The sequence below is a fragment of the Coptis chinensis genome, chromosome 9, assembly GCF_015680905.1.
Source record: "Coptis chinensis isolate HL-2020 chromosome 9, ASM1568090v1, whole genome shotgun sequence".
In the NCBI taxonomy this organism is placed as follows: Eukaryota; Viridiplantae; Streptophyta; class Magnoliopsida; order Ranunculales; family Ranunculaceae; genus Coptis; species Coptis chinensis.
The window spans coordinates 17,708,657-17,735,021 of NC_141464.1; the positions used below are offsets into that span (position 1 = coordinate 17,708,657).

A 26,365-nucleotide genomic window follows, 5' to 3' on the forward strand; every position below is an offset into this window, starting at 1 on the left:
TCTAACATCAATTCCAATTCAACATTCTAACATCAATTCTAATTCAACATTCAACATTCTAACATTCTAACATTCAAGCATTCAAGCATTCAATAAACAATTAACAATTCAAGAATGAAAATTATCATTTTAATGTTACTTTTGAGTGAGGAGACTGAGTGAGTGAGAAAGAGAAGGATTTGTTTGAGTGGAGGAGTGGAGGAGTGATGATTTGTTTGAGTGGTAGAGGAGTGGATAAGAGAAAGAAATTCGCGTTTTTAGTAACTACCCTATACAGACGACAGAGACTATGCCGTCTGTTGCAATTTAACATACAGACGGCAGAGTTTTTGTCGTCTGTCTCCCGAACTTAACAACTGCTAAAAAGTGTGATTAGAATAGTTTTTTTTGTTTTAGGCTGCTAAATATGGCTGGGGCTGCTAAAAGGCCTATGTGGCACCTTTTAGCAGCCCTCCATTGGACTTGCAAATAAGAAGTAAAACATTCTTACAAATATTTCTTTTTTAATATTCTTGTTTTAGCTATACCACGTACCGATTATCGAAAAAAGAAGAAGTTATACCACTTACCAAATTAGGAATTCGATTTTATTCTGAACTCTTCAGTCAAATAAGCCAATAAACTGACGAATAAAATCAAATTTAGATAGGCTTATTTTTCCAAAAAAACACAAACTAAAAATTAGACAACATTTTTTCTTTCCCATTATCCCACTTTTGCACAGGCCCATTCAATCTATGAGCCGCCCCTGCCTACATTATATGAACTAGTGATTCATTTTTGGTGGACAAGATGCAAATGGTATGTCCACAAAAATTCAGCTCGATCATTTCGATATTTGTAGCCTTTGTAAAGGATCTAATTGGGCGACCCTTACGTGTGTAGGAAATTTGGAGAGAATGATGTTGTGACTGAGTTCGAAGGATCGAATCGCCTCACGATCCAGTTCTCGGCGAACTAAAATCAAGTCGAACGTAGTTCATTATTTGGATTCTATGATCGAATGATCGATTGCGAATAGAGAAGATGGAGATTGGAGAAAAAACATCGAATCCTCCCCCTTTGGTAGAGAGTGGAGAGGAAATATATAGAATTCTCTCTCCCCTTTGGTGATCCATTGGTTAATGATATTTAGTATTGCATTGATAGCTATTATTGTTGTATGCATGTATTCATATTTATTTTGTAACCATTTGGTAACTCATAACTCTCGAAATGACCAATTTAATGATCCAATAAGTTAGTCTCAAGATATGATCAATGACAATGACACGTGTCGCAAATATATTGATGACACTATATGTCCCTCATATAGCCCCATCTCATTAGGTCGTGCTATCTTGAGAACGATCTGACGAGAGAAATAATTTGACATGTGTCCAAGTGGAACAGTGAGCGTGTTGGAGCTCGTGTGAGCATTCTGCTTTAGTGAGCGTAGGTCTAGGACCCTTAGTGCTTAAGTAAGTGTTCTGCTCGAGAGAGCGTAGGTCCAGAGACCATTTAGCGCTTATGTAAGCGTTCTACTCTAGTGAGCGTAGGTCAAGGGACCATTGGTGCTTAAGTAAGCGTTCTACTCGAGTGAGCGTAGGTCAAGGGACCAATATTTAGCGCTTATGTAAGCATTCTGCTCCAGTGAGCGTAGGTCAAAGGACCATTGGTACTTAAGTAAGCGTTATGCACTGAGTTGATCCTAGAAGTATAGGTCTTCAACTAGTGAGAAGATTTGTATCCCTAGGGAGCTTTGGAGCTCGTGTGAGCGTAGGTTTAGGGACCATTGGAGCTATATCGAGCCTCCACTTTATAATCTGAGTGACCTGCCACAGTTTGAGAATTTTATCGATCTCCAGTATATTGGTCAGCAGTGACATACTTTTAAAAATGCAATTGTGTAGATCTGTATCCATTTGTGGGCCAGCCATAACTTGATGACCTGTTGTAGATTGAACTACTACTAAAAGGAATTAGTAGAAAACATTTTTAGTATTTGAGGCAGTGTGCTCAAATAACAGTTGTATTGAGTATCCACAGAAGCATGGTTTGTCGTCACAACTGTTTTAGCCCCAGCTCGAGGACTGATTTCCTTGCTTAGGTGATGTAATGGTATAGCCCCTGGTTTGTAATTTTAGTAACTTGTATACAAACTTAATGGCAACAGTTTTCGATCCATCAATTTTGAAATCAATAAATTACGTATGAGGTCGATCACTCGCAACTGTGAAAGCGACTGGCCTGTAATGATAGAGAGCTAAACGACTTGCAGCAATATATCGAATTATATCATGTGTACCATCAACAGTATGGGTATAATACTGGTTGAGCCAGAGTTTTATAGCTCGGGTAATCTCTTTTGATTGCTCTTTGGAGCCGGCTTTCAAAAGACAACTCTAAGTTAATAGTAGCTGCAATTATGGTGATCTATAGAACCAGGTCTAAATAAAAAGTTAGAGAAGTCCTCGTGATAAAAATGGAGATCAAGATAATCCTTTGAAGCCATTATTCACCAATGAAGTAATATAATAAGAATTAGTGAAGCGAGTCAAATTTCTTGGCTTCTTAATGGAGTTGACTCGTCATGCTTCTGATCTCTGTTAGGAAGAGAGTAAATGGGATATGTATGACTATTAAGATTGATCAAAGAATAATGAATACCAGTAAAGGAGCCGCTTTGATCTTCTCCTAATTACAATAAGGATGAACGGGAAGGGTTTGGATTTTGATATGACCGAGGTCGTTTGTGGAGCTTAATCCGCCTACGATCTTCTCTCGATTTTCCTTTTTCTCGGGGAGAGAAGAATCAGTCCGACGAGTTCCAAAGAGGGGTGGTATTTATAGGATTCTCGGAGTAGAGATCCTTCGCATACACGCGTGTACCCTTTGTGTACAAATGTAGGGTAGAGATCGTGAATGAGTCTTTGGAGTGGTTTTGGTGTAAGTCGTGCTCGATTGGGAGTTGGCGCCGGTAGTCCCTATTTCCGTGGTGGGACATACAAATAAGATTTTGGCAATGATTATATCCGGTGGGCGCGTTACGTCTCCTCAAAGTGTTCGTGATCGAGGTATCTTTGTTCATACCACCTACTTGTAAGGAGTCGCCGCAGATCGGTCTTGGAGGTCGACATGCGTTGAGGTCGCTTTATGCTTCGCCCCAAGCAATGTTCGTATTCACCTACTTGTAAGGAGTCGCTCGCAGATCGGTCTTGGAGGTCGATGCGTTGAGGTCGCTTGTGCTTCGTCTGCAATGTTCCTTAGTGGGGATATTGCTCCCCTACACAGCCCCCTCTCAGTAGAATGGCTGGGTTCATGCAGGCGATCTGCTGAGAGAAGACTCAACACTTGGGTGAAGCATGAGCGAGCTATGGAGATCGTTCTGTTTGGGATGCCGCTGAGTTGGAAACTTGTAACAAGGTGGTTTTGGCGGGAAAGAAAAATTGTGCGTGTTGCTGGCACGTGACAGAATCATAGCAGTTGGAAAGGAGTCGTGTCGCCGCGGTATTTGGAAGTCAGGAAAAGACAGTTCCTTTGACACGTGTGTGGGCTATATCATAGGCCGTAATCATAACTTCTTGGGAACTGAACAGGCGGTTGTGCAAAATCAAAATTGAGGCAACCAAAAAGGCATTTCCAGGCTTCTTCTTCCGCAAAAACGCAAGCGGTGGGCTTTGCGGTGAGTGCTTCATTCTTTGTTTTGCTTTTCATTTTCGCTTTGCTTTCTTCTCGTTCCAGTAGGGTTTGTTAAGTTGGTAGGTCAGTGTTAGGTTATAGGGTTTAGGGTTTGGTGATTCGAGAATAAGGTGATATTACAATGTCGGATTCTGACGACACTCGTTCGGAAGAGGTACGGGAGATTTCACTGAGCTGTGGAGAGTATGAAGAAGAGAATGAGGATTCGTCGAGCGGCGGTGATGGTCGGACTGTAGTGGAAGAAGAAGTTAGGGTAGAGGAGGTTAATAGCCGATCTGGGTCAGAGGATGAGGTGGCTAGTACGTCTGGTCGAGGAGAGATGACGCCAGCAGGTGACCTACCCCTAAGAGCTGTAGATCAGCGGGCTGCCAGCTCGTTTCCTGAGCTGCGAGCAGCGTATGGGATTAATGTGCCTGACCTGGAAATATACGAACCTAGGTTGAGTGAAAATGTTCGTAGTGAGGGGTACAAGCCTCCGAATGGTGGAGTAATCATATGTGAAGGTCAGCTGAGAGCGTTCATGCAGCTACCGTTCTCGAAATTGGTTTGTGACTTCTTGAGTCATTGTGGGAAGTCTCCATGTCAGTTCGTTGGAAACACCTGGCGACTATTTAAGGTGTTCAATCTGTTGAATGCGAGTGGGGAATTCCACATAGGTGTGTCTGACATAATAGAGCATTACGTATTGAGGCGGTCTGTAATCTGAACTTTAGCTTGCAAACCATGCCGACGCGTTCTGCTGTGCTTGATGGTGTAAGCAATGAGGCCTGGACGAGGAGGCCGTTGTTGCTAGTGGGCAACTACTGTGCTAGTGGATGTAGGTTGCGAACTAGGATGTGTAGTCTAGCCGGTGGGTAGGCTTGTCTTCCTCTTGTTGTTTTAGCGGATGAGCTACTGCTCTGCTAACTGGTTCATCTCTTTGTTTTGTTTGCAGATGTTCCTGTGCGGACTCGAACTGATCGTAGGGAGATAGAAAGGTTCGCACGGTTGAGTCGGGAACAAAAGCGAGCTAAGCTTCCAGAGTTTGCTCATTTCTTTGAGGAAAAAGGAGGTGCTGCGATCCGGGAGAAGAGAAAGGTGCAAAAGGAGCGAGCTCTAAGTCGAACGGCGGGGGGTGATGGAGAAGCCGCACAAGTGATCTGATAACACGGAGGACCGAGACCGGGCGGGGCGCCTCAAGGCGGCGTCCCCCGCCAGGAGGGCCGCGGGCTGGTAGCTCGAAGCTTTCATCCCGAGGATCCCATTGATGCTCCTGTGGAGTTGGAGACTGTAGCTTTCGCTGCTCCTCCCAGGGGTAGGTCGGAGAAGAGGAGAGCTGAAGTGGCTGAGCCAGAGGGAGCTCGAATGGCTAAAGTGGTGCGACATGCCCTGGGGGAGGGCTCGAGTGGAGGAGGTGGTGCTAGCGGTGGGCGCCGGAATCGGGCGCGTCCTGAGCAGGTCATGGACTTGGCCACCTTCGGTGCGGGATCTAGTCCGCCGACAAGGGCGGAACCCCGACCCGCTAGTGAAAGCGAAGGCTCCCCGTAAGGCGAGTGGAAAAGCGGCTGTGGGTGGCGATGAGCTGGAGGCCCAATTTGTGTACCTGGACGAGCACGGAGGGCAGCGAACTGTAAAGCGCACCGACTGCAGCTTCAGGTCGAGTAAGGTAGCGGCCTGTTTGCTGGAACAGATCGCCCTGGATGGGAACCGCAAGGAATTGGATGAGAAGGGACTGGCGGATACCATACGTCGGATGGAAATCGCGCAATGTCTGGTACGTAGAATTATCGTCCGTTAGTATAGCATGTTAACCTATGTTCGTTGCTTTGATCTGTTTGCATGTGTGCATTGTTGTAGCTTGTCAGCGGCTTCCAAAAGTTGAAAGAGATTGCGCAGTTCGCTGAAACAGATAGGGAGTCTGTGCTGAAGTTGACGGAAGAGCTGAAAAACGTGCAGGACGCGGCCAAGATGGAGCGTGATGAGCTCGAGGGTCTGCGGAAGGCACATGAAGCTCTGACTCTGTCGAAGATGCTGAAAGACACCGAAGCTGAAGATCTGAAGCAGAAGTTAGAAGGAGCGGAAGGTAACGTTCGTGCCGCAACTGTGGAAATTGGGAGGCTGAACGATTATGCCCTCCACTGTAAGAAAGTTGCTCAGGACGCTACTAAGGCGTACGACGATCTGGATGCTGACTACGGAGATCTGGAAATGGATTACAAAGCTTTGAAGGAGGAACACGCACGCTGCACGTCCCGTACCACAGTGGAACAGGTACGAGGAGACGTCGGTGGGCGATTGGGTCCTCCTTGATCATACCGAAAACCGTGGTGTCCGGTCGAGCTGCCGCGACCCGACGCTACCATGAGTTTAGAACCGGACGGGATATCGATCGAAGTGGAAGGGAAGGCTGCTGAGGTTGATGAAGCGTTTGAGCCTGGCGAACTGACTGTGGTGCCCATGGAGGGCGAGCTGTGAATTTATTTTTTGTTTCTTGCCAGCTTATATGCTGTGATACAATAGAACTGGTTTCCTGGGGTAACACAGGCGGTTAAACTTTTCTTGTGTTGTTATACTATGCTCTTGAGCAAGCTGGTACCCCGTGCTAATTCGGGGTAACCATGTGATGTTACTATTTGTGTAGCCGGGTTGGATTTCCTGAGTAGTCTCAGCAACTCGGCTAAACAACGATCTGTATGAGAAAACTGGTAAACCAGTCGCCCCTTTGTTTTCATCGCGGTCTTTGGCTATTTGTTTTGCTTTGTGCGCTTGACTCTTTTGCTTGATCATAGCTGATTGTGATTAGATCAAGCGATAACGTAACGTGGTAGATGCGCTCGCGGTGACCACTTCGCTGCTGATGACTGGTAAGCTTGGATGAGCGTCCTGCTGTTGGGTTATACCGACGAGGACGTTGTTCGAATGCGATGTATGTATCTTTGCAAACCGGTGTTTCTTCACGTCGCGTGACACGCGTAGGGAGGCGAGGGGTCGGGGGACATAATGATGGCGGGCAAATGGCGTTTACGCCTCAAGGCAATTATGAGGCCTTAGGAAAAGACGTTTCCTAAGGAATATAAACGGGTTCCTCGCGATACCATCAAGGTATTTGGCCATCGCTGAAGTCTGCTACGCCTCTCTCTGCCTTCTTCGCTCTACCACCGTCGCCCGTGCTCGTTCTTCTTGCTTCTTCACCGTGCACGGTTTCTTCTTTGTACATGTTATTCCGTTTGAGAAATACCTAGAGTAAGCTTTAACCGGCCGTAACTTTGCCGCTAGGTTAGGATGGCTAGATGTCGTATGCGTTTGTGAGAAATGTCCCCACTATCAATGGAGGAAATGGAGTTTGAGCCTCATGTTCATGGCGATCGGGGGAAGAGAAAGGTTGCAGATGGAGAAACGAACGGGTCATAAACGACCGAGGAGAGATAGTCGCCTACCGGGCATTGTATTCAGCCACCACCGAGTGGGCTTAAACTATCGGTCGCTCGGGCCGAAAGCAACGAAGTTGGGGCAAGGTCGCCCCGATTCATGGAGAGTTCGCCCCGCCATGTAAGGATGTGGGGAGCGAATTCTACTACCTGGGGAAGACGGGGAAGAAGCGGATGGTGAAACGCTCGGACTGTAGCTTCCACTCGGCTCCCATAGCGACTAGCGTTCTGAAGGGGATTGTGCTAGATGGTGATAAAGCAGAGGTTGAGGACGAGGACATGGGGACACTACTGGGGACGATGGATATGGCCGCTTGTTTGGTGAGTTCCTGATAGCTTAAGCTGTTGTACCGACTTCCAGTGGAGTCTGGTGTTCTAACTGTGTTCATGCAGTTTCTTGCAGGGTATGATAAGCTGAAAGATGCCGCGGCAGCCGCTCGAGACTAGTGGTAACCCGCACGCGGAGCCGGGTTGATGCGAAGCCGCGTGGGGTGGACAAGAAGAAACTAGAAGTGATGTCCACCAAGTACCGAACGTAACTGCTGAGAACGCTGTACTGGTGACGGATATGACTGAAAGCTGGAAAGGGAATTGGGTTGTGTGTCGCTTATTGCGAAGAAATGTCAGAAGGTGGCGCGAAAAGCGAAGAAGGCGTATACTGAAGCCTGTATCGCCTATGCCGCTCTGGACGAAAAGTATGACACGCTGAGGAAAACGATTGCTGGCGAGGAAGAAAAGCCTGAAATGCGTGTGATGCTGAGGTCAGCTCGGCATACTGCTTCGACTAGCGCAGCCCCGGAAGACAAGCATGTCATTACTGAGAATTGATAAGGTGATCGTCATCTGACTCTGTTAGTCTTAAGTTGTGAGTGTAGTCTACATTTCTCTCTCTTATACGAGAGCAAACAATAGAGCTGTGTTTTCAGGCTTGCCTGAGCAGTTCGCCTTTTTGTTTGGAGGACTGGTTTCCGCGAAAGCGGCAGTTCTATACTTTGTTTATTTTGTATGAGACGCCGATCTGGATTTTCTGGGTAATCCCAGCAGATCGGTGGGCATATCTATTGCAATGCTTGATCGAATATTGTTATTGGTTGTGTTTCGCATGCGTGTTATGTGTTCTGTGTATGATACATGTAGCTTGCGATAGCTGAGTGTCTGCTCGTGGAGAGCGTTCTCGTTTTAGTCGACCCTAGAAAGATAGGTCCTGGACGTTACAAGAATTGGAGAGGCTAAGTAGCCTGTAAGCTCCCGAGAGCTGTCTGCTCGCTGAGAGCGTTCCCGTGTAGTCGATCCTAGAAATATAGGTCCTCGACGTGACAAGAATTGGAGAGGCTATGTAGCCAGTGAGCTCCAGAGAGCTGTGTGCTCGCGGAGAGCGTTCTCGTGTAGTCGATCCTAGAAATGTAGGTCCTCGACGTAACAAGAATTGGAGAGGCTATGTAGCCATTGAGCTCCAGAGAGCTGTGTGCTCGCGGAGAGCGTTCTCGTGTAGTCGATCCTAGAAATGTAGGTCCTCGACGTAACAAGAATTGGAGAGGCTATGTAGCCATTGAGCTCCAGAGAGCTGTGTGCTCGCGGAGAGCGTTCTCGTTGGCGAGAGTATGCTGCTGGCTAAGGGCGGCGAGCCAAGTAAAACGTGTTGAGCGTCTATGCTTTGTAAACTGGTTGACTTGCCAATACAAATAAAGATAGTAACTTGTATTAAATAACACAGGAAACTTATTTAACATTAATGTGAACCAAAACATGTACAACATGGATGGCGCTATTGGTAAAAAAATTTCAGTAGATAAGTATTCCAAGGTCGAGGCAACATCTTCCCCTCTTGGGTTCTTATCCAGTATGCTCCATTGCCGACGACGCGTTCCACGATGTAGGGGCCTTCCCATGTGGGTGCTAACTTGGAATCGTCCTGCGTCTTTTTGAGCACTAGGTCTCCAGGTTGAAAAGACCTAGGATGAACTCGCTTATTGTAGGAGTTCTTCAGAGTTTGCTGGTAAGATGCGACTCTGACGGCAGCTAAGTCTCGCTTTTCTTCCAACAGGTCGACGTCTCGTGATAACACGGAGTCGTTATGCCCTGACTCAACAAGTTCTGATCGAGTTGTAGTGACGGTCAGCTCGGTGGGAATTACGGCTTCTGTGCCATAACATAAGGAGAATGGCGACTTCGGCATCGGAGGAGCGAAGCGGTGCGCGCGGTGAGCCCATAGAATGTTTTCCAACTGGTTTGGCCATTGGCTCTTATTCTTTTCAATCTTTTTCTTCAAATTTTCCAAGATTGCTTTGTTATCGGGCTTCGCTTGGCGCGTTACTCGAAATGCATCGCGGAGTAGAGAACGCATGAATGATCTTCCACTTGGCTAGGAACTCTTTAACTGTTCGGCCTTTGAATTGAGGCCCATTGTCCATTACTAATGTATGTGGTAAACCAAATCTGGTGATAATGTGAGTCCAGATGAAGTTTCGGACATGGGACTCTTTGACGGTAGCGCAGAGGAATAGCCTCGACCCACTTGGTGAAGTAGTCGGTTGCAGCTAGGACAAAGCGGAAGCCAGTACTCTTCTGTGGGATGAATGGTCCCATGATGTCCATGCCCCACATGTGAAATGGCCACGGGCTCGCTATGCTGATCAGTTCGCGAGCAGGTTGGATGATATTGTGGCCGAACGTTTGGCATTTGAGACATTTGAGGACGTATGCTTTAGCATCGATCTGCATCCGGGCCGAAATATCCTTGAGAGATGGCCTTGTGAGCTAATGAGCGGCCGCCGGCGTGATTTCCACATTCGCCTTCGTGGATTTCGGCAAAAATCAATTGACCCTGTTCTGGGGTAATGCATCGTAAGTGTGGGCCACCAGCGGATTTCCTGAATAGCTTGTTTTGGACTAAACAATAACGCCGAGCTTGATAAGAGACCTGCCTGGCCTTGGTACGCTCCTCAGGGAGCGTGCCGTGCTGGATATAATCGATGATGGGCTGCATCCATGTTTGGCTCAACTGACTGGCGGAGAGAGGAAATAGGTCGCTTATCATCAAGGTGTGGTCGACTTGGTATGCAGGTCGGTCGACGACTTCTATGAGAACTTGTCGGGGAACGCAGCTCGGGGTCTGGGTAGCCAAATAAGCTAAACTGTCTGCGTGGCGGTTCTCCTCACGCAAGAAATGATGTATGTGTACCTGCTTAAAAGAAGGCAATAACTGATGAACGACCTGAAGATACTTGGAAAGGTTACCTTCGTGGGTAGTGTACTCTTTTGCAACCCGGGCGAACGACCAGTTGCGAGTCACTAAAGACTTGGAGCTCTTCGACACCGAGGCTGCGCCCCATCCTTAGTCCCCTAATTAGCGCCGTACTCCGCCTTCATTGTTTGAAGTTGCAAAAATCAATGCGGACTGACTTTTCAATCATATTTCCGCCGGGGAAACTAAGACGACTCGATGCCGCTTCCACGAGATTACTCGAACCATCCACAAAGAGAGACCAGGCGATTTGACTCCGTTTTTGTGTCCGGGAGCTCGGTTTCTTGTTCCCGGTTAGGGTCCTCGACCGAAATCTGCTAGGAAATCGGGCGACGACGACCTTTCTAAGAAGTGCGGGGGACGAACTCTATGTGGTGTTCTCCGAGTTCTTCGGCCCAAACTGCCATTCGAGTAGTCTTGTTTTCTTTGTGAAGGACTTTCTTCAATGGAAGGTCGGTAAGAACTTTGATTTGATGTGCTTGAAAGTACGGCCTGAACTTCCGTGCGGAATACAACAAAGCAAGGACGGCTCGTTCCAGGAAGGAGTAATTCTTTTCGGCTGGCGTGAGTGTCTTACTCGTGAAGTAGATCGGCTTCTCTGAATTGTTCTCCTCTTTAAAGAGAACTGAGCTGATGGCGAAATCGGAAACGGCCAGATAAAGCCCCAGTGTCTCTCCATATACTGGTTTGGCTAAGACGGGAGGCGTGGTGAGATACTCTTTGAGAGTAGTGAATGCATGATGACATTGATCGCTCCATGAGAACGGCTCGCCTTTTTTGAGGAGCTGCGAAACGGGTCTACACTTATCCGAGGCCCTTGATATGAACCGCTGAGCGCGACCATTCCCCGAACAATTTCTCGTATCTGTTTCTTTGTGCGTGGATCGGGCATATCTAAGAACGCTCGGATCTGGTCAGGATTTGCCTCGATCCCACGCTGCGACACCTGATACCCTAAAAACTTGCCGGAGGACGCCCCAAAGAGGCATTTTTCTGGTTCAACTTCATGCCCGTGACGGGCGAAGTCCGGAGAACGCTTTGTTCTAGGAGGGTGAGGTGATCACCAGCTTTTTGCTTTTGACCACCATGTCGCCAATGTAGACCTCCATGGTGTCGCCTAACATGTCTTGGAACATATCCGCGACCAGGCGTTGGTATATGTCGCCCAGCCGTTCTTGAGACCGAACGGGAGGACGTTGTAACAATAGATCCCTTGCTCCGTAATGAACGAAGTCTTCTCTTGATCTTCCTCGGCGAGTGGGATTTGGTTGTACCCACTGTACGCATCCATAAAGGAGAGGAGTTCATGACCACAGGTTTGGTCGACCCGGTTGGTCAATGCGAGGCGGAAAGCTATCTTTAAGCGTGGCCTCGATTGACATTTGTGAAATCGACGCGATAAGCTTAACCGCGTACCATTCTTTTGGGGACGGCGACAATATTGGCAATCCACTCGGGGTAGTCTACCTTTCTGATGAAACCGACTTGCTTGAGTTTTTCGACCTCGTCATTGATGGCTTTTTGAAAGCGCAGGGATAGTCGACGAGGTCGTTGTCGGACTGGTCTAGCATTGGGGTTCACGCTTTAATTTGTGGCAAGCGAGGTTAGGATCGATTCGAGCACATCGATATACGACCAAGCAAAACATCTTTATTCATTGATAAGAAATTTACAAGTTGGGATCTGAAAAGTGGGTCGAGGTTAGCCCCTACATATACAAACTTCGGGTCGTCTTCTGTGCCAAGATTCACTTTTTCTTTTTCTGCCACTGGGGGTTTTACAACTGGTGGTGAAGCACTACTTGGCGACTCACTTCCAGAGAAGGGCGGAACTGCTGGTGGGACGATCTGACTGGTCGCTGATGGTGGAGCCGACTGTTAAACAACGCGCCGGTGGTAGCCAATGGCCGGGAGTGGGACCTGGCTGCAAACACATTGATGGTGCGGCTGCTATTGGCAACTGTGGCGGCCCGACATGGGCTGAAACGATCTCTGAAACTTTAACTGACGAAGCCACTGTCGTTGGGTCAAAGCTAGAGGTCTTCGCCGGTGCATTGAGGACTCGGGAGCGAAAAGGGTATCGGGCATTGAGAGAACTTCGCTTGTAAGAGCCCCCGCCGTTACGCTTGGCGATTCGGGGTTGGACTTCTGCGACTAAGTCACGTGCCATTGTGTAGCTGGAGGGATCCTGTATGGTGGGAAGCAATTCACGAGCGGTCGCATCTGTTGATTGAACCTGGTTACAATGGTACGCTTCAAGTTGATTGCTTCTAAGCTCCATCATGCCTCGAGGTCCTGGGAAACGGAGAACTTGATGTAAAGTGGACGGTACGGCCTGCATCTGATGAATCTAGCGACGTCCGAAGATGGCATTGTATGGCGACTTGCTGTCGAGAACGCAGAACCGAGTATTACAGGTAATCTTATCCTCACGAGATCCCACCGATACTGGTAAGATAATGTCACCAATGGGGTCGGCTCTGGAGCCATTGAACCCGTAAAGGGGGGCGATTGGGTCGACGAGAACGGACTTGGGGAGGTTCATCTCTTGCATGGTGTGGTAAAATAAGATGTCACAGGAACTGCCAGGGTCGATCAGGACGCGCTTGACTGTCCAGTCGCTGATTTTGACATGAACGACCAATGCGTCATTATGAGGAAGGCAGACTTTGCTTAAGTCGGCCTCTGTGAAAGTGATATCGCCTGCGCTGCGACCTGAACCACGCGGGGCGTGAGCTGCCTGTGAAGTAAAATGATAGACTTCCTGAAGAGCGCCAACCCGACGTCTTTTCTCTCGGGAAGAGGTCACGGAATCGTCCGGAAAGGTAATCACATGAATAGTGCGAGCATTGTCACGATCGGACGAGTGTTGCCTTCTCTCGTGACGAGAACGATCACGGGAGCGTCCTCTACTGTGAGGACGAGCCTGTACCCCTTGGCGGTGACGGTGAGGTGGAGACCGACTACGTACACGACGAGCCATCAACTTGTGACGCAGGTCGCCATCAGGAATGCTAGTGTAATGTTTGATATAACCAAATTTCCACCGTGTCTTGGAGATAATGCTTGAGCCCCCAGCATGCATCAGTTTCATGGCACTTTGCTTTATGAAATGCACAAAAAGGCTTGCCAGGTCGATCTGCGGGCTGCCTGATGTTTGGCCGGAAAAATGAGGCGCGCTTAATCTTATCCAAGATGTGGACCGGGGAAACGGGTCGACACGGTGAATTCTCTGTTATCCGATCGCAGCACGAAGCTGGGCCAACGTTTAATTGACACGCGCGCTTCTTGCCCCGGGGGGAACGATCTGAGACTTCAGCGACCTCGTGGTTCTCTTCTAAACCATGGAGTTTTAAAGTTTCCTGCAGCTTGATGTACTTGTCCACGCGAGCGTAGAGCTCGGACAGTGTCTCTGGGCGTTCCTTCATCAACGACCTAGCGAGGTCGGTGTTTCGCACTCGGCAAGCATTGGAAAAGGCCAGTGTGGCGAAAGATTCTTTCAAGCCACTTTCCATGCACAGCAGTTCGGCCTTGAACCGTCCTAGGAATTCACGAATAGTCTCGTCCTCCTTGAATGATAATTGAAACAGAGAATCAAGATCTGCCTTCTTCCGCCTGTTGTGGACGATCGGGCCGGGCGAACAAATCGATAAAGTCGCTCGAAGGTGTTTATAGAATCGGACTCGAAAAAAGAACCAATCGAGCCCATCTTTGAAATCGGGAAATAATCTGCAGTGGAGATAATCAAACTCGGGTGAGTAAAAAGTGCCAAACTCGAATATAGCGAGCCACATGTCGACCGGGGCATGTGCTGCCGCCGCATACATGGAAAGCGTGGCTGGATAAAGTCGCGTGGAGAAGATTTACCGAGGACCTCTCGGTGAACGGAGATGCGCCGATACGCCTTAATGATCTTGTGCACAACTGTGTCGAATCCTTCTTCACAAAAAGCCCGCCAATCCTTTGGGATAACTCATTAAAATTCGGCCGATTAACGCCATTGATGTCCGTGTTATTCGGCTCCGTTTGCCGATTTGTTGTTGCCGGTAACTATCCACCCGAAAGCACGTAAAGTAGCATTTTCCTCCCGAAAGCAAGGAAATGCTCTCATTCGCTTATTCCCAACTGGTGAGCAAGGTTCTGAACTTGATCTTCTATGCTAACCATGCTTCGTGGGCTGGAGAGTTAGAGATGGATGAACTGATCTAAAGTGGCTCTCCAGTAATCGAAACCACAGACGGCGCCAATGTAAAGGAGCGTTTTGATCTTCTCCTAATTACAATAAGGATGAACGGGAAGGGTTTGGATTTTGATATGACCGAGGTCGCTGTGAGCGAACTGCCTACGTATCTTCTCTCGATTTTCCTTTTTCTGGGGAGAGAAGAATCAGGTCTGACGTAGTTCCAGTAGGTGGTATTTATAGGATTCTGGGAGTGGAGATCCTTCAGACACGTGTACCCTTTGTGTACAAATGTAGGGTAGAGATCGTGAATGAGTGCTGGAGTGGTTTTGGTGTAAGTCGTGCTCTGATTGGGAGTTGGCGCGGTAGTCCCTATTTCCCGGTGGTGGGACATACAAATAAGATTTTGGCAATGATTATATCTGGTGGGGCGCGTTCTGTCTCTGGCAAAGTGTTCGTACTGAGGTATCTTTGTTCGTACCACCTACTTGTAAGGAGTCGCTCGCAGATCGGTCTTGGAGGTCGATGCGTTGAGGTCGCTTATGCTTCGTCTGCAATGTTCGTACCACCTACTTGTAAGGAGTCGCTCGCAGATCGGTCTTGGAGGTCGATGCGTTGAGGTCGCTTATGCTTCGTCTGCAATGTTCCTTAGTGGGGATATTGCTCCCCTACAAATACTTGGCGAGGTCGACCAAGTATTTGTCGAGGTCGACAAAGCTTCACACATGAAATTTTCTCCAGTAATAGTTAGAATGCTATTTGCAGAACTAGATTTTAGGATACTGCATAGACACTCTGTTAAGCACAACAAAATATTGCAACGAACAAAAGCAGCACGTAAGGCATGTATGGTTGCGAGTTGCATGTAACGGAAACCAAAAACTAAGTATAGTGAGACTTTATGGCAACGGTTTCGGTCAAGCTTCATTGTAAGTATTAATATCAATGATGCCATGAGAAATAATTACAAATTGAAATGGTTCAAATCTTAACGCACAAAAGTGATACTTGTAAATGACAATCTTCTATTAAGCAAAGCATAGGCCACTGAAGGCACTGATCATGCATGTGCATGAGATCCAAGTTTTGAAAGATCGACATGATTAAGTCGATAGATCGACCCATAAAAATAAATAGAATTTTAACTATGCCGAGGTTTTCATTACCAGATCGGGCATATTGTTTATTGTTCATGGTCATCTCTAGCACAACGCATAGAGAGGACTAACTTGGCATCTTCAACTGTCTATATCAAATGCCAAATGGTATTGGATGCAAGTATGTAATTACTGAAGATACAAATAAATGATTGTATGATATTGGTTCCTCTAGAACGTTAGAGCATCATCAACGCATTGCAAAATCTTATTTCTAATGTGACAGATGGAAATGAATTTGGCAATTTTGACTCCCAACCCGCTGCCAAAACACGATTTGGATTATAACAATTGTCAAATTCCAAACCAAAATATTGAGAAAAATATAAATGAGTCGCACGGGACAAGTTGTCCCGTCCAAGAGTGGGACGGGACAAGTTTTGCGGTCCAGCATTTTTATCTTTTTTTTTAATAAAAAATTATAAAGGCTCAATTTTGTACTGTTGGGCCTGAACATATATATTTAGGTTCGTTGGCCTTGTGGCCTATATATATTGTTTCACTACTTCACTTATTTTTCACCAATTCACTCAGCTTTCTCTCATCTTTCACTCATCTTTCTCTAATCTTTCTCTCGCCAATTCACAAAATATGGAGAGTCATTGATAAGTGCCTAAAATTATATATTTTATATATAGTTTTATAAGCACTTTATAATATTATTTATGCTTAATTACGTATTTTTAACGTAAAACCATACATTTGCTTTATTCCATGACATTATGCACATTTTTTGGTCATAAAGGGATTATTTGCATATATGTGCATGTCTTTGGAAAAGTCCAATACAAAATATGTTTTATTAATTTGGTTTAATATCTTTTGTAGGAAATAAAAATGTTGGTCAAAGCCCAATCAAAGCCTGAGCCCATAAGCCAAAGTAGATCATTTAGAGAATCAATAAGTGAGAGCTCATGGAATAAATTGTGCTATAAAAAAATGGAAGGAAATGTTAGAGTATTGATAATTATGGAAGGAAATCAAGAAAGGATAATTGCAACTACCACCATATATTTTTACCATTTTCACCACATTAAATATCTCAATTCCCATTAATTACTTATTCCCTAGATTTCATTATATCAAATCATTCCATAATACCTTATATCCTAGCCACCATATATTCTCACATATCCTCACCATATTCTTGCCAATTACTCCATTCCTAATTCAAAACCATATCATTCCATTTTATCCTTTATTTTATTTTCAATTTATATTTCCTTCTTTCCTCATGCCTTGATAATATCTCTTCCGTATTCCATTTCCTAAATTCTTTTATCTTATATTTTCTTCCTATATCCCAAAGATTATTTCTATTTTGTGTGAAGATATTATATGCACAAAGATCTTGTTGGTGGAAGCTATAAATAGAGAAAAGAATTGGCATTGAGGGGACACCCATTCTACACCCATTATATCTCCATTCCAGTAGAAATTTTGCTTTGTAGTTTTAGTTCATTCAATTAGTGAGAGAGAGATATTAGAGTGTGTACGTACTATTTTTCCGACGAGCAATAAAGTGATTTCAAAGTTGAATAAAATGGTGGTATTCTTTTACTCTTTTGATTACTCTGTTAGCATAATATGGTAAAATCTTTACCTTAATGGGTGGAAGATGAATCCCATATCATGAAGATATAGATTTAGTTTTATATTTCGAAGTTTTAATTTCACATATCTTGTTGTTTTAATTATGTCCAATGATATTCTTCCAAAATAACGTAGAGAAAAATAGTCATGGATTCTATCACCATTCGGGGTATTTTCCATTGTTTGTTCTTATCTAAGTCTATTTTAAAGTTTGGTTTTGATGTTTAATTATTTATCGTGGATGGTTTATGCTCCTCTATTATATGTGGTGATTTTCCATATTTAGATAAATAAACATAAATGCTTGAAGAAATGGAGGATTCATTTATTGAGATATTCTTTTAAATGTAGCTAAGCGTCCACAAAATGCTTACACTTGAAAAATCATCCATTAAATTTACAACTAGCGTTGGAGTTTATTTGATGAAATTTATAAAATAAAGGGGAATAAATATTTGGAAATACTGAAATAATCTATTCTTTAAAAATAGGGGTGAAGTCATTCACCATTAGGATTTCTCATTAATTGAATTCATGAAAACCGGCAAAAATTTAGTTTAATTAGTTGATAAAATAGAAGCAAATTTTCATTCTTAGATTAAATTAGTTTGATAAAATCAAAAATCCAAAAATTGTTTTAAATATCACGTACTTAGTTATTGATTCATTAATTCTCTTCGCTCTAATTTCTCCATTTCAAGGTGTGGTTCGACTCTAACTTGTCACTAGCTATTCTTTTTTAATTGTTACAGGTTTGAAAATTATATTTATTGATTTGCAGGTTCTAAACGACAAGAATTTGTGCAATTCAGTCATCCTCGTCCAAGATGTAATTTGGAATTCATCCCTGCTGATGATGAATTATTATGTCGAGCACATATGGTTGCACTTGAAGGAATGTAGCGTAATATTGCGTTGTCAAATTATGGACCTAGGCGAGTTATTTGGGATAGAACTTGTGAAATATTCAGACATAACGACAATCGTGGAGGTAAAACCAATAAAGTCTTATTGGAACGATTTGAGAGGATTTGCAAAAATTGTAAGAAATATCTTACCTTGCAGCGTGCACTTAGGATTGTTGGTGCTTTCAATAGCGATGAAGATGGAAAAACTGCGGTGAAATGTATGTTTCTAGAAATCAAAGGGGTTGAATTTGTTCATGAACATTGTTTGAATATTCTTGGACATGTACTTGAGTGGTATTAGATTATGTTTTAGCGTACTAATTTATTTAAGTTTTATGTTGTAATCTGTTTTTATCGTTTACGTGTATGTTTTTTTTTTAAATAAAATTGTATTTTGTTTTAATGAAAGTATATTTTCTTGAAAAAATGTGTTTGTTTATAAGTTAAAATTAAAAACAAATCAACTCAACTAGAAATGAAAAACATTACAACTTAATTTGAAATAAAAACACAAAACATCTTATAAAATTCTACGGAATTAAAAACACAAAACAATTAAAGACAATACACTACGGAATTAAACAACGTACAATATTACATATCCTACACTTAAATTCTAAAAGGTACGACTTGTTTCTCCACCACACATTGAAGGATTGCATTGATCGCACAAGCCACACCTAGGGCAGAAATTTATTGCTTCCTTGCAAAAATGACATCACGGTATGTCAACTTTTTGAATGATAGATGTTGATATTTGAGGGACAATCATCAACATCACACTTTAGAAGTTTGTCTTCCAATGTTCCATCATCATTGCTAGCTATGACCACTATCATCATGCCGTTGCATTCAGATTTTGGGCATTTGATGTTAATGTATGGACATGAAGTAACGTAATGACCAACTTTCTTACACCACTGACAAATCTTATGTGTAGAAATGTGGACAATATTTGATCCGCCCATATTGGTAGTTGAAGTTGAGATAGAAATTAAAGTTGAGAAAGATTAGAGAATGAAAATGAGAAGCTGAAGTGAGGAATGAAAATGACTTTGAATATATAGGCAAAGGCCCAACGGATAGAAATATATCCGTTGGGAATAAATGCCAACGGATATAAATTGAACCCTCTTGGGAATAATGCCAACGGATATAAATTGATCCCCCCTTGGAAATAATGCCAACGGATATAAATTTATCCCCCCTTGGGAATAATGCCAATGTATAACGTATAAATTTGATCCCTTTGTTTTAGTGTATTTTTCCTTTATTATGCAATGAAGTTTTGGCTTGGAGGCCCATGGGCTTATTAATCACGTTCACATGGGCTTGATTGTTCACCTAAGAATTTCTTTGTCTACATAACAAAAAACATGTATAGATTCTAAACTTGCTGTAATAATTAAAACAATGTAATAATTGACACAATATATAGATTCACTAGCCCCCAAATGTCTTGACTTTAAATTAACGCAATGTAATAATAATTAATTTAATGCATAAAAAAATTGGACATAGCCTCCTTTGTTTAATTAACATAATTCATATACCTAAACTTGTTAAGATTCTCAAAAACCTGTTCAAACCCTAAAAAACAACAACAACCAACAACAACAGCAATGACATCAATAAATTATTACAAAATAGTGCAATATAACACTATGGAGCATTGCCCTGACTGCTCTAGCCACCCCTCCATTTTAAGCCCTCTCTTAGGAGCCTTTGTTTTCTTTGCATGATATCGGTATCTACTCTCCAAAACATCAACACAATGCAATTAAAATCTAAAATTTGGTATATAAAAAAAAAATTTGAAAATGTAAAACATATAATAAATTTACCAAAGCTGCCAATTCGTTTGTCATCTCAGCCATCCTATGCTCAACGTTTGCTCTTTCCATTCGTTCTTCGTCTAAATAGCCATAATACTGTTGAGTGTGCTCAATTAAACTAGCTCGAAGCCCTTGGTTGACTTGCATTTCATCTGATAAGTGAGCACACACTGTTTCCTGCATTGTGTCAATATTGTATCTAAGTTAAATATACATAGTGTGTTTAAATTAACATAATGAAATATAAATATACCTCATTAAACTGTTGTAAGTCAGGTACAAGCATCGAACGGCTCCAAGTGAAATGTGCTCTCCATTCCCTAAGAACTAACAACACGACATGACAATGGGTCGTATGGATCATTAGGTGGGGGTGTATGATAACCATGATAGACTCGAGATGTTCTTGTGGAACTTGCAGGTTTTGGGAATTCGACGTCTCGTCTAAAACTCTGACTAGTTGCGACATCCATGTTTGCGTCTTTATAAAGTGGACCCGCAGATAGACTTCCCTTATAAAATTTCCGCCAATAAGTGTCATAATCAAGAGTGGAGTTCACATCAACATAATCAGTAAAACTTGGCCACACACTCTCAACACGATACCGTTCAATCAAATTCCCTGGTACATCCATAACACGCATATTTGTGGGTGGGGGAGCAGGAATATATCTATATCCAATGGTCTGCATAATCACCCTATCTCCAAGGAACCAAGCACATATATCAGGGGCTTGCAATATGAATATTTTTAACGACATTAGAGTACTATGCTGATAGATATGCATATTCTCAAATTGAGAACCTTGCCACGGACTCCAAACAATAGATTTCACACTTTTCGTCTCTATTTGGATCCTAGCAGCTGGAAGATCATTATGGACCTCATCCCTTAATCTAGCATGACCGAATGCAGCCCATCCCCTCGTGGCGAGGCCATAAGTCCTTATCCCAATCACTTTTCAAGATAAGGTTTAAACACGCCAAATACTCATACCACCAAGATCTTGAAATAATAAAATGAAAGTGTATCTAATTTAAATTATATAATATTTAACTAACAAAATAAAATCTTATATCTTAAAAGTTAAATCCTATATTGAATTACCTGTAGTATCCAAGTAATCCAAGTAATTCTGTTGTATTGCTTCCCCATTTCATTTGTTTGTACAAACAAATCAAGCCCTGTATATAGATGTACCATGAAACCACCTCCCCAGTCAAAATCATCCAAGTTATCAAGGTCGACTAAAGACGCTAACCAACCAGCCCAAATCCCAGATTTTCCTGCTATAAAACCCACTTGGCCCAAAAATATAACAAAAAAATCCTGATAAACTCATCCTCCTCCGCAGAGTTTGAGTCCAAGTATAGGGCGTAAACTTTATGTTCTAAAAAATATTCATAATCTAATCGGTGCATGAATATTTCTCTGATGGGCAGGTTCAAAATGTATCTACCATCCATATTCCCTGGAACAAGTTAGTCTACCTTCAAAATCAAACAATGAAGGCAGTAGAGTCTTCAAACTTTCAAAATCATCTTCGATACTTTAATCAAACAAAATTGGCTTCTTCTCGCCCACACTTAAACCCGTCAGCATTGTAAAGTCAAGTGGTGTGATACCAATCTCACCACATGGAAGGTGAAAAGTGTGTGTGGTGTGCCACCATCGTTCTGCCAATGCAAATATCAATGGACGATCAGTCTGAATGCTCGTACACGATATCAGTGAACCAAAAGGTGTTCCCAAAATTTGAGCTCTTACGTGCGCCATATCGTCCCCTCTTTCCACTAGGTGACTCCAGAAGTCTTTAATGCTCGGCATTGCGCATCTCCACTTCGTCGAACTCATTTTCTACACGTTGAGGCATTTAATCAAACAGTTAGTATACGATAAATTCTAAACACGATTTTAAATAAAAATCAATCGAACAACGTTCATAAACTCATACTTTATCCATCAGTGTTATATAAGCACGAAACATGCTTGTTTGGATCAGGAGCCAAGATCAGATGATTAACAATACTCAATCTCTGTGGAAAATTAAAATTATTTTCCGATACGAGTTCACTCTCGTTTTCCCGAGGATTTGAACTCCCCGACTCACGTAGAATACTCTTCTTACATCCAGCTCGACGACGTTAATCCATTGCAAAAAACATAAAGAAATTTGGTCGAAAACGAATATTGATTTGGTGATTGAAGGGAGGGGGCTTAAGTTTATCTTGCCTGTTTGTATGGGAAATGGTTACTTGAAGCTTGCATACGTGCGTTTTAAAAAAAAATTGTTTCAACTGGGACAAGACAACTTTTTCCGTTTAAAATAAATTTAATTTGGAACGGGACAACTATTCCCGTCCGAAATAAAAACCCCAAATTTTGTCCAAATATGTTGGTACTTGACTCGTTTTTAGGAATTTTGATTGACTAAAAACGCTGAAGTGTCACAAAAAAATATAGCAGCATGTTGATGATACTCTTATGCACTGATATAAGTCATTCAAGTCATAACTCTAAGGCATTAAGCGAAGAGAGTATACCGTTTTAGAATTTTGGTGATTCAATTCTCTTTAAGCCTTGACAGAGCACAATCATCATTTGAGCCTAGAGCCAAGGGAGGTCGCTTGCACTGTGGACTTATTTGCTAAACAAGCAGTGACTATACGTAGTGATTTTTTTTTATTATTTTATTATTTTATTTTATTATTATTTTTTAATTTTTTTTTAGCATATATAGATTAACTGTAGGATTTTTTCGATATCTCATGCATGATTCCTACGATATATACAATTACGTTATACCACATGCATAAAATAGCGCAGCGGAAACAGAAGATCGTACCTTGGTCACAGCTTTCAATTTGAAGTTCCAAGCTTTGATCTACATGAGAAGATGTTCTTGGCACACTCAAGATCTTCTTCTTCTTTACTTTGCTGGAGTCAAGTTCCAACCACGAACGGGAAGCAACCTTTTTTCACGAACCAAGAACCAAGAACTGACAATGGCTAGGGAGGATACCACCTATGGAATCTCCACAAATTACCGGGCTTCTACTTTAGAAAATGTTGGAGACTGCCATTAAAGGAGAGAGAGCTTTTCTTGTTGTTCGATGATTAATATGTGAGAGGTGGGGTCTATTTATAGAGGTTCCCCACCTCCTCAATATTAGATAGGATAGAGTCCTATACTCATCTAATATCGAGATAGGATAGAGTCATATACTCATCTAATATCGATAGGATAGAGTCCTATACTCATCTAGTATCCGGAGGGATAGAGTCCTATACTCATCTAATATCGATAGGATAGAGTCCTATACTCGGTTTATCCTTATCTTGGTGAAGCGTCTATCCAACCTTATTTCCAACATCTCCCACTTTCGCCCACAAACGGCGAAAAAAGTTTCTAAGAGAAGCATTTAAGTAGAATGCTTAGCCATTTGTGTGTCTCACACGCAAATGGTTCGTGTGACCTAGCACACGTTTCATGATATCCGTGAAGTAGCAAGTCGCGAATGAAAAGCCGCGACCGCGTTGATCTATCATGAAAGTGATCTTAAAGAAGATGAATCCAAAACCTAATATCCGGAGAGTGTGTGTATACCCCAAGATCTATTTGTTTCATCATCGTGACAAATAGCACTCATCCCTATGAGTCCACACCATAAAGTCAAAAAACGTATCACATGATTCACAATTATCATCAATTGTCCCGCGGGTAGAATCCCCAATGATTGTGTGATAAACCTTCAGTTTTTACCCTTTGCACGCCAGTCATTGTCGTCCGAGTTCTACCAACTTCCCAATACATCCAAATGACCTTTTTTAGTAAAAGCTTGTGGGAGCAAACCAAAGTTACGAGTAGTCCTCTTATTTTCTTGACAAGGTCAAAAGTTCAAGGAGGGTACCATTCGATATGTTTTAAACAAAAATATATCAATAGAGCTCACATAGCAAGAATTTTAGGGATATTTCTTTTCTTGCTCTCGGTGGTCAACTATACACATGTTGTGTGAAAACATGTCATGGCAAGAGTATCTAATTTGTTTACTCAACAATAGATATCTGTATGTCCACTCATACCATGCAAGTGTTGTCATCCCTAATGACAATTCCAAGGATACTATGCTCCCACTTGGCAACAACCGTTTGTAGGTTTAGGCGAATCTTCCCTATGAAGCCCCTGTTTCTTCTTATCCAATTATAAGAAGGGGGTGACTCGGCACTAGGTCCACCCTTCCTATAAGGTTTAGTGACTTGTCAAGCTAAACTCCCATCTGTTTTAAAATGGAAGTGACTGTTCATGTGAGTGAACCAAATAACCCTACCGACATACATATGAGATGATAAACGATTATAATGAGAATGCAATCGATCCGGAAAGAATGCACTTTTATTCATTAAACCATCAAAGTGTTCTTAACATAATCACATCCTCTTTAACCCAAGCGTTTTTTACATGTGCAAGAAAGAGTTCCTTTGGAATAGGTTTGGTCAGTGGATCCGCAACCATCATCCGATCGGTGGATATATGTTGTAGAACCACTTTCTTCTTTATCATTTTGTCGTGCGTGAGTGGTATTTTAACTCTATATGCTTGGTTCTTCCATGGTACTTTGGATCTTTAGCATATGCAAGAGCAGCCATCTTTGTCGATCCGGATGTGAACCGGTTCAAGACTCTTGAGAACACCGACAAGTGTTTGATGAATCGTCGAGCCACCACTGACCTCACATGTAGCAGAGCAACATGCAATATATATACTTCCATAGTTGAAAGTGCTATGGAAGTTTGCTTTTCTTTGCTCCAGGGATATAGCACCTCCATTCATTATGTAGGTATATCCCGAAGTTGACTTCCTCTCATCAAGGTCTCCAGCCCGGTCGGCATCGAGTACCCAATCGACTTAAGATCTTTCCCTTGGTAGACAAGTGAGTAGTCCACGGTGCCTTTTAGATACCACATTATCTTCTTGACCTTCTTCCATTAATGCGACCCCGTGGATTTGTTTGGAACCTTGATACTAACCCAACTGCATAGCGGATGTCCGGCCTTGTACACATTGCATACATAAGGCTTTTCATTTGGCTTGAGTATGGTACATTTTTCATAGCCCGAGTTTGATGGGATTCTTGGGAGACATTTTAGAACTCAAAAACTCTTCTAGACTTCTTGGGAGATCCACTTGCTTACAATCACCATGTTGAATCTTTCCAAAACCTTCTTGATATATGTCTCCCCGAGACAAAGATAACAAGCGTTTGGGCGATCACGAAGTTATTTTAACTCCTAAGACATAACTAGCTTCACCCATGTCCTTCATTTCGAAGTTTAATGACAACCACTCCTTAGTGGAATTTATCAATACCTTATTGTTACCTACTAACAAAATGTCATCCACATATAGAGATAGAATCACAAAACCATTTTTAGATGTCTTGACATATACGCAATGGTCCTCATTTACCATTTCGAATTTGTCTTGAAGCATTGCTTCATGGAATCTCAGATTCCACCGTCTATATAGGCCTGTTTTTAAACCATATATGGATCTGCTTCGGTTTTACACACTTTGTGTTCCCTGACCCTTGATTGAAAACCAAATGGGTTGATCCATATAGATTTCCTCTTGTAATTCTCCATTGAGAAAAGGTTTTGACATCCATCCGGTAAAGCTCTAAATCTAAATGGGCAACCATTGACAAGAGGAGACGATGGAGGCAAATCTCACTAATGGTGAGAAGGTGTACTCATAGTCTATTCCTTCTTTTTGGGTGTAACCTTTTTGCAACAAGCCTAGCTTTGAATTTGTCTATGTTCCCTTCCGCGTTTTTCTTGATCTTGAGAACCCACTTGTTCCCAATAGATCTCCCCGCTTTGGAGGTAGATCAACTAAGTCCCATACTTTGTTTTTCTTCATCGACTCCAATTCTTCCTTCATAGCTTCCATCCACTTACTTGTATTGGACCCGAAAATAGCCTCCTTGAACGCGTTTTAGGTTCATCGATATTTCTGTAAGTGCATTGGTCATATTTATCTCCCCTTCAATCTCAAACCGACGCGTTTGGGGATATGGCCTCTAACACTCTTACGAGGTTGGGATTGATCAATCATTTGACCAATGCCATTGTTACTAGAATCGGGGTTGATGAAAGTTTCATCTTCGCCTTGTTCATCGCCAGCTATAAGGTTATCAACTTCAGAAAGTTGTATATCCTATCAACCTCACCCCTCATTGGGTATTGATCCTCTAAGAATCGGCGTTACGTGCTTCTATTTACGGACATGCCCTCGAGTATCCTCCCCCAGGAAGACATACCCTTAGAAGTCTCAATTGTATCTTATAAAGATACACT

The 26,365-nt window shown here is 42.9% G+C and overlaps 1 protein-coding gene and 1 long non-coding RNA gene across 2 annotated transcripts; one reads left to right on the forward strand and one right to left on the reverse strand.

Moving 5' to 3' along the window:
• The first annotated feature begins 4,613 nt into the window (after positions 1–4,613).
• LOC147475075 (uncharacterized) lies at positions 4,614–6,389 on the forward strand. The gene is made up of 2 exons (XM_086583540.1): positions 4,614–5,434; positions 5,518–6,389. The coding sequence occupies exons 1-2, from the start codon at positions 5,045–5,047 to the stop codon at positions 5,968–5,970; spliced, it is 843 nt and encodes a 280-aa protein (XP_086439666.1). The 5' UTR covers positions 4,614–5,044; the 3' UTR covers positions 5,971–6,389.
• Positions 6,390–19,904: 13,515 nt separating this feature from the next.
• Positions 19,905–22,078, reverse strand: LOC147475076 (uncharacterized). Its single transcript, XR_015209122.1, has 3 exons — positions 20,258–22,078; positions 20,014–20,181; positions 19,905–19,920 (listed from the first exon to the last, which is right to left on the reverse strand). It is a non-coding gene; the product is annotated as an uncharacterized LOC147475076 (long non-coding RNA).
• Positions 22,079–26,365: the final 4,287 nt, after the last annotated feature.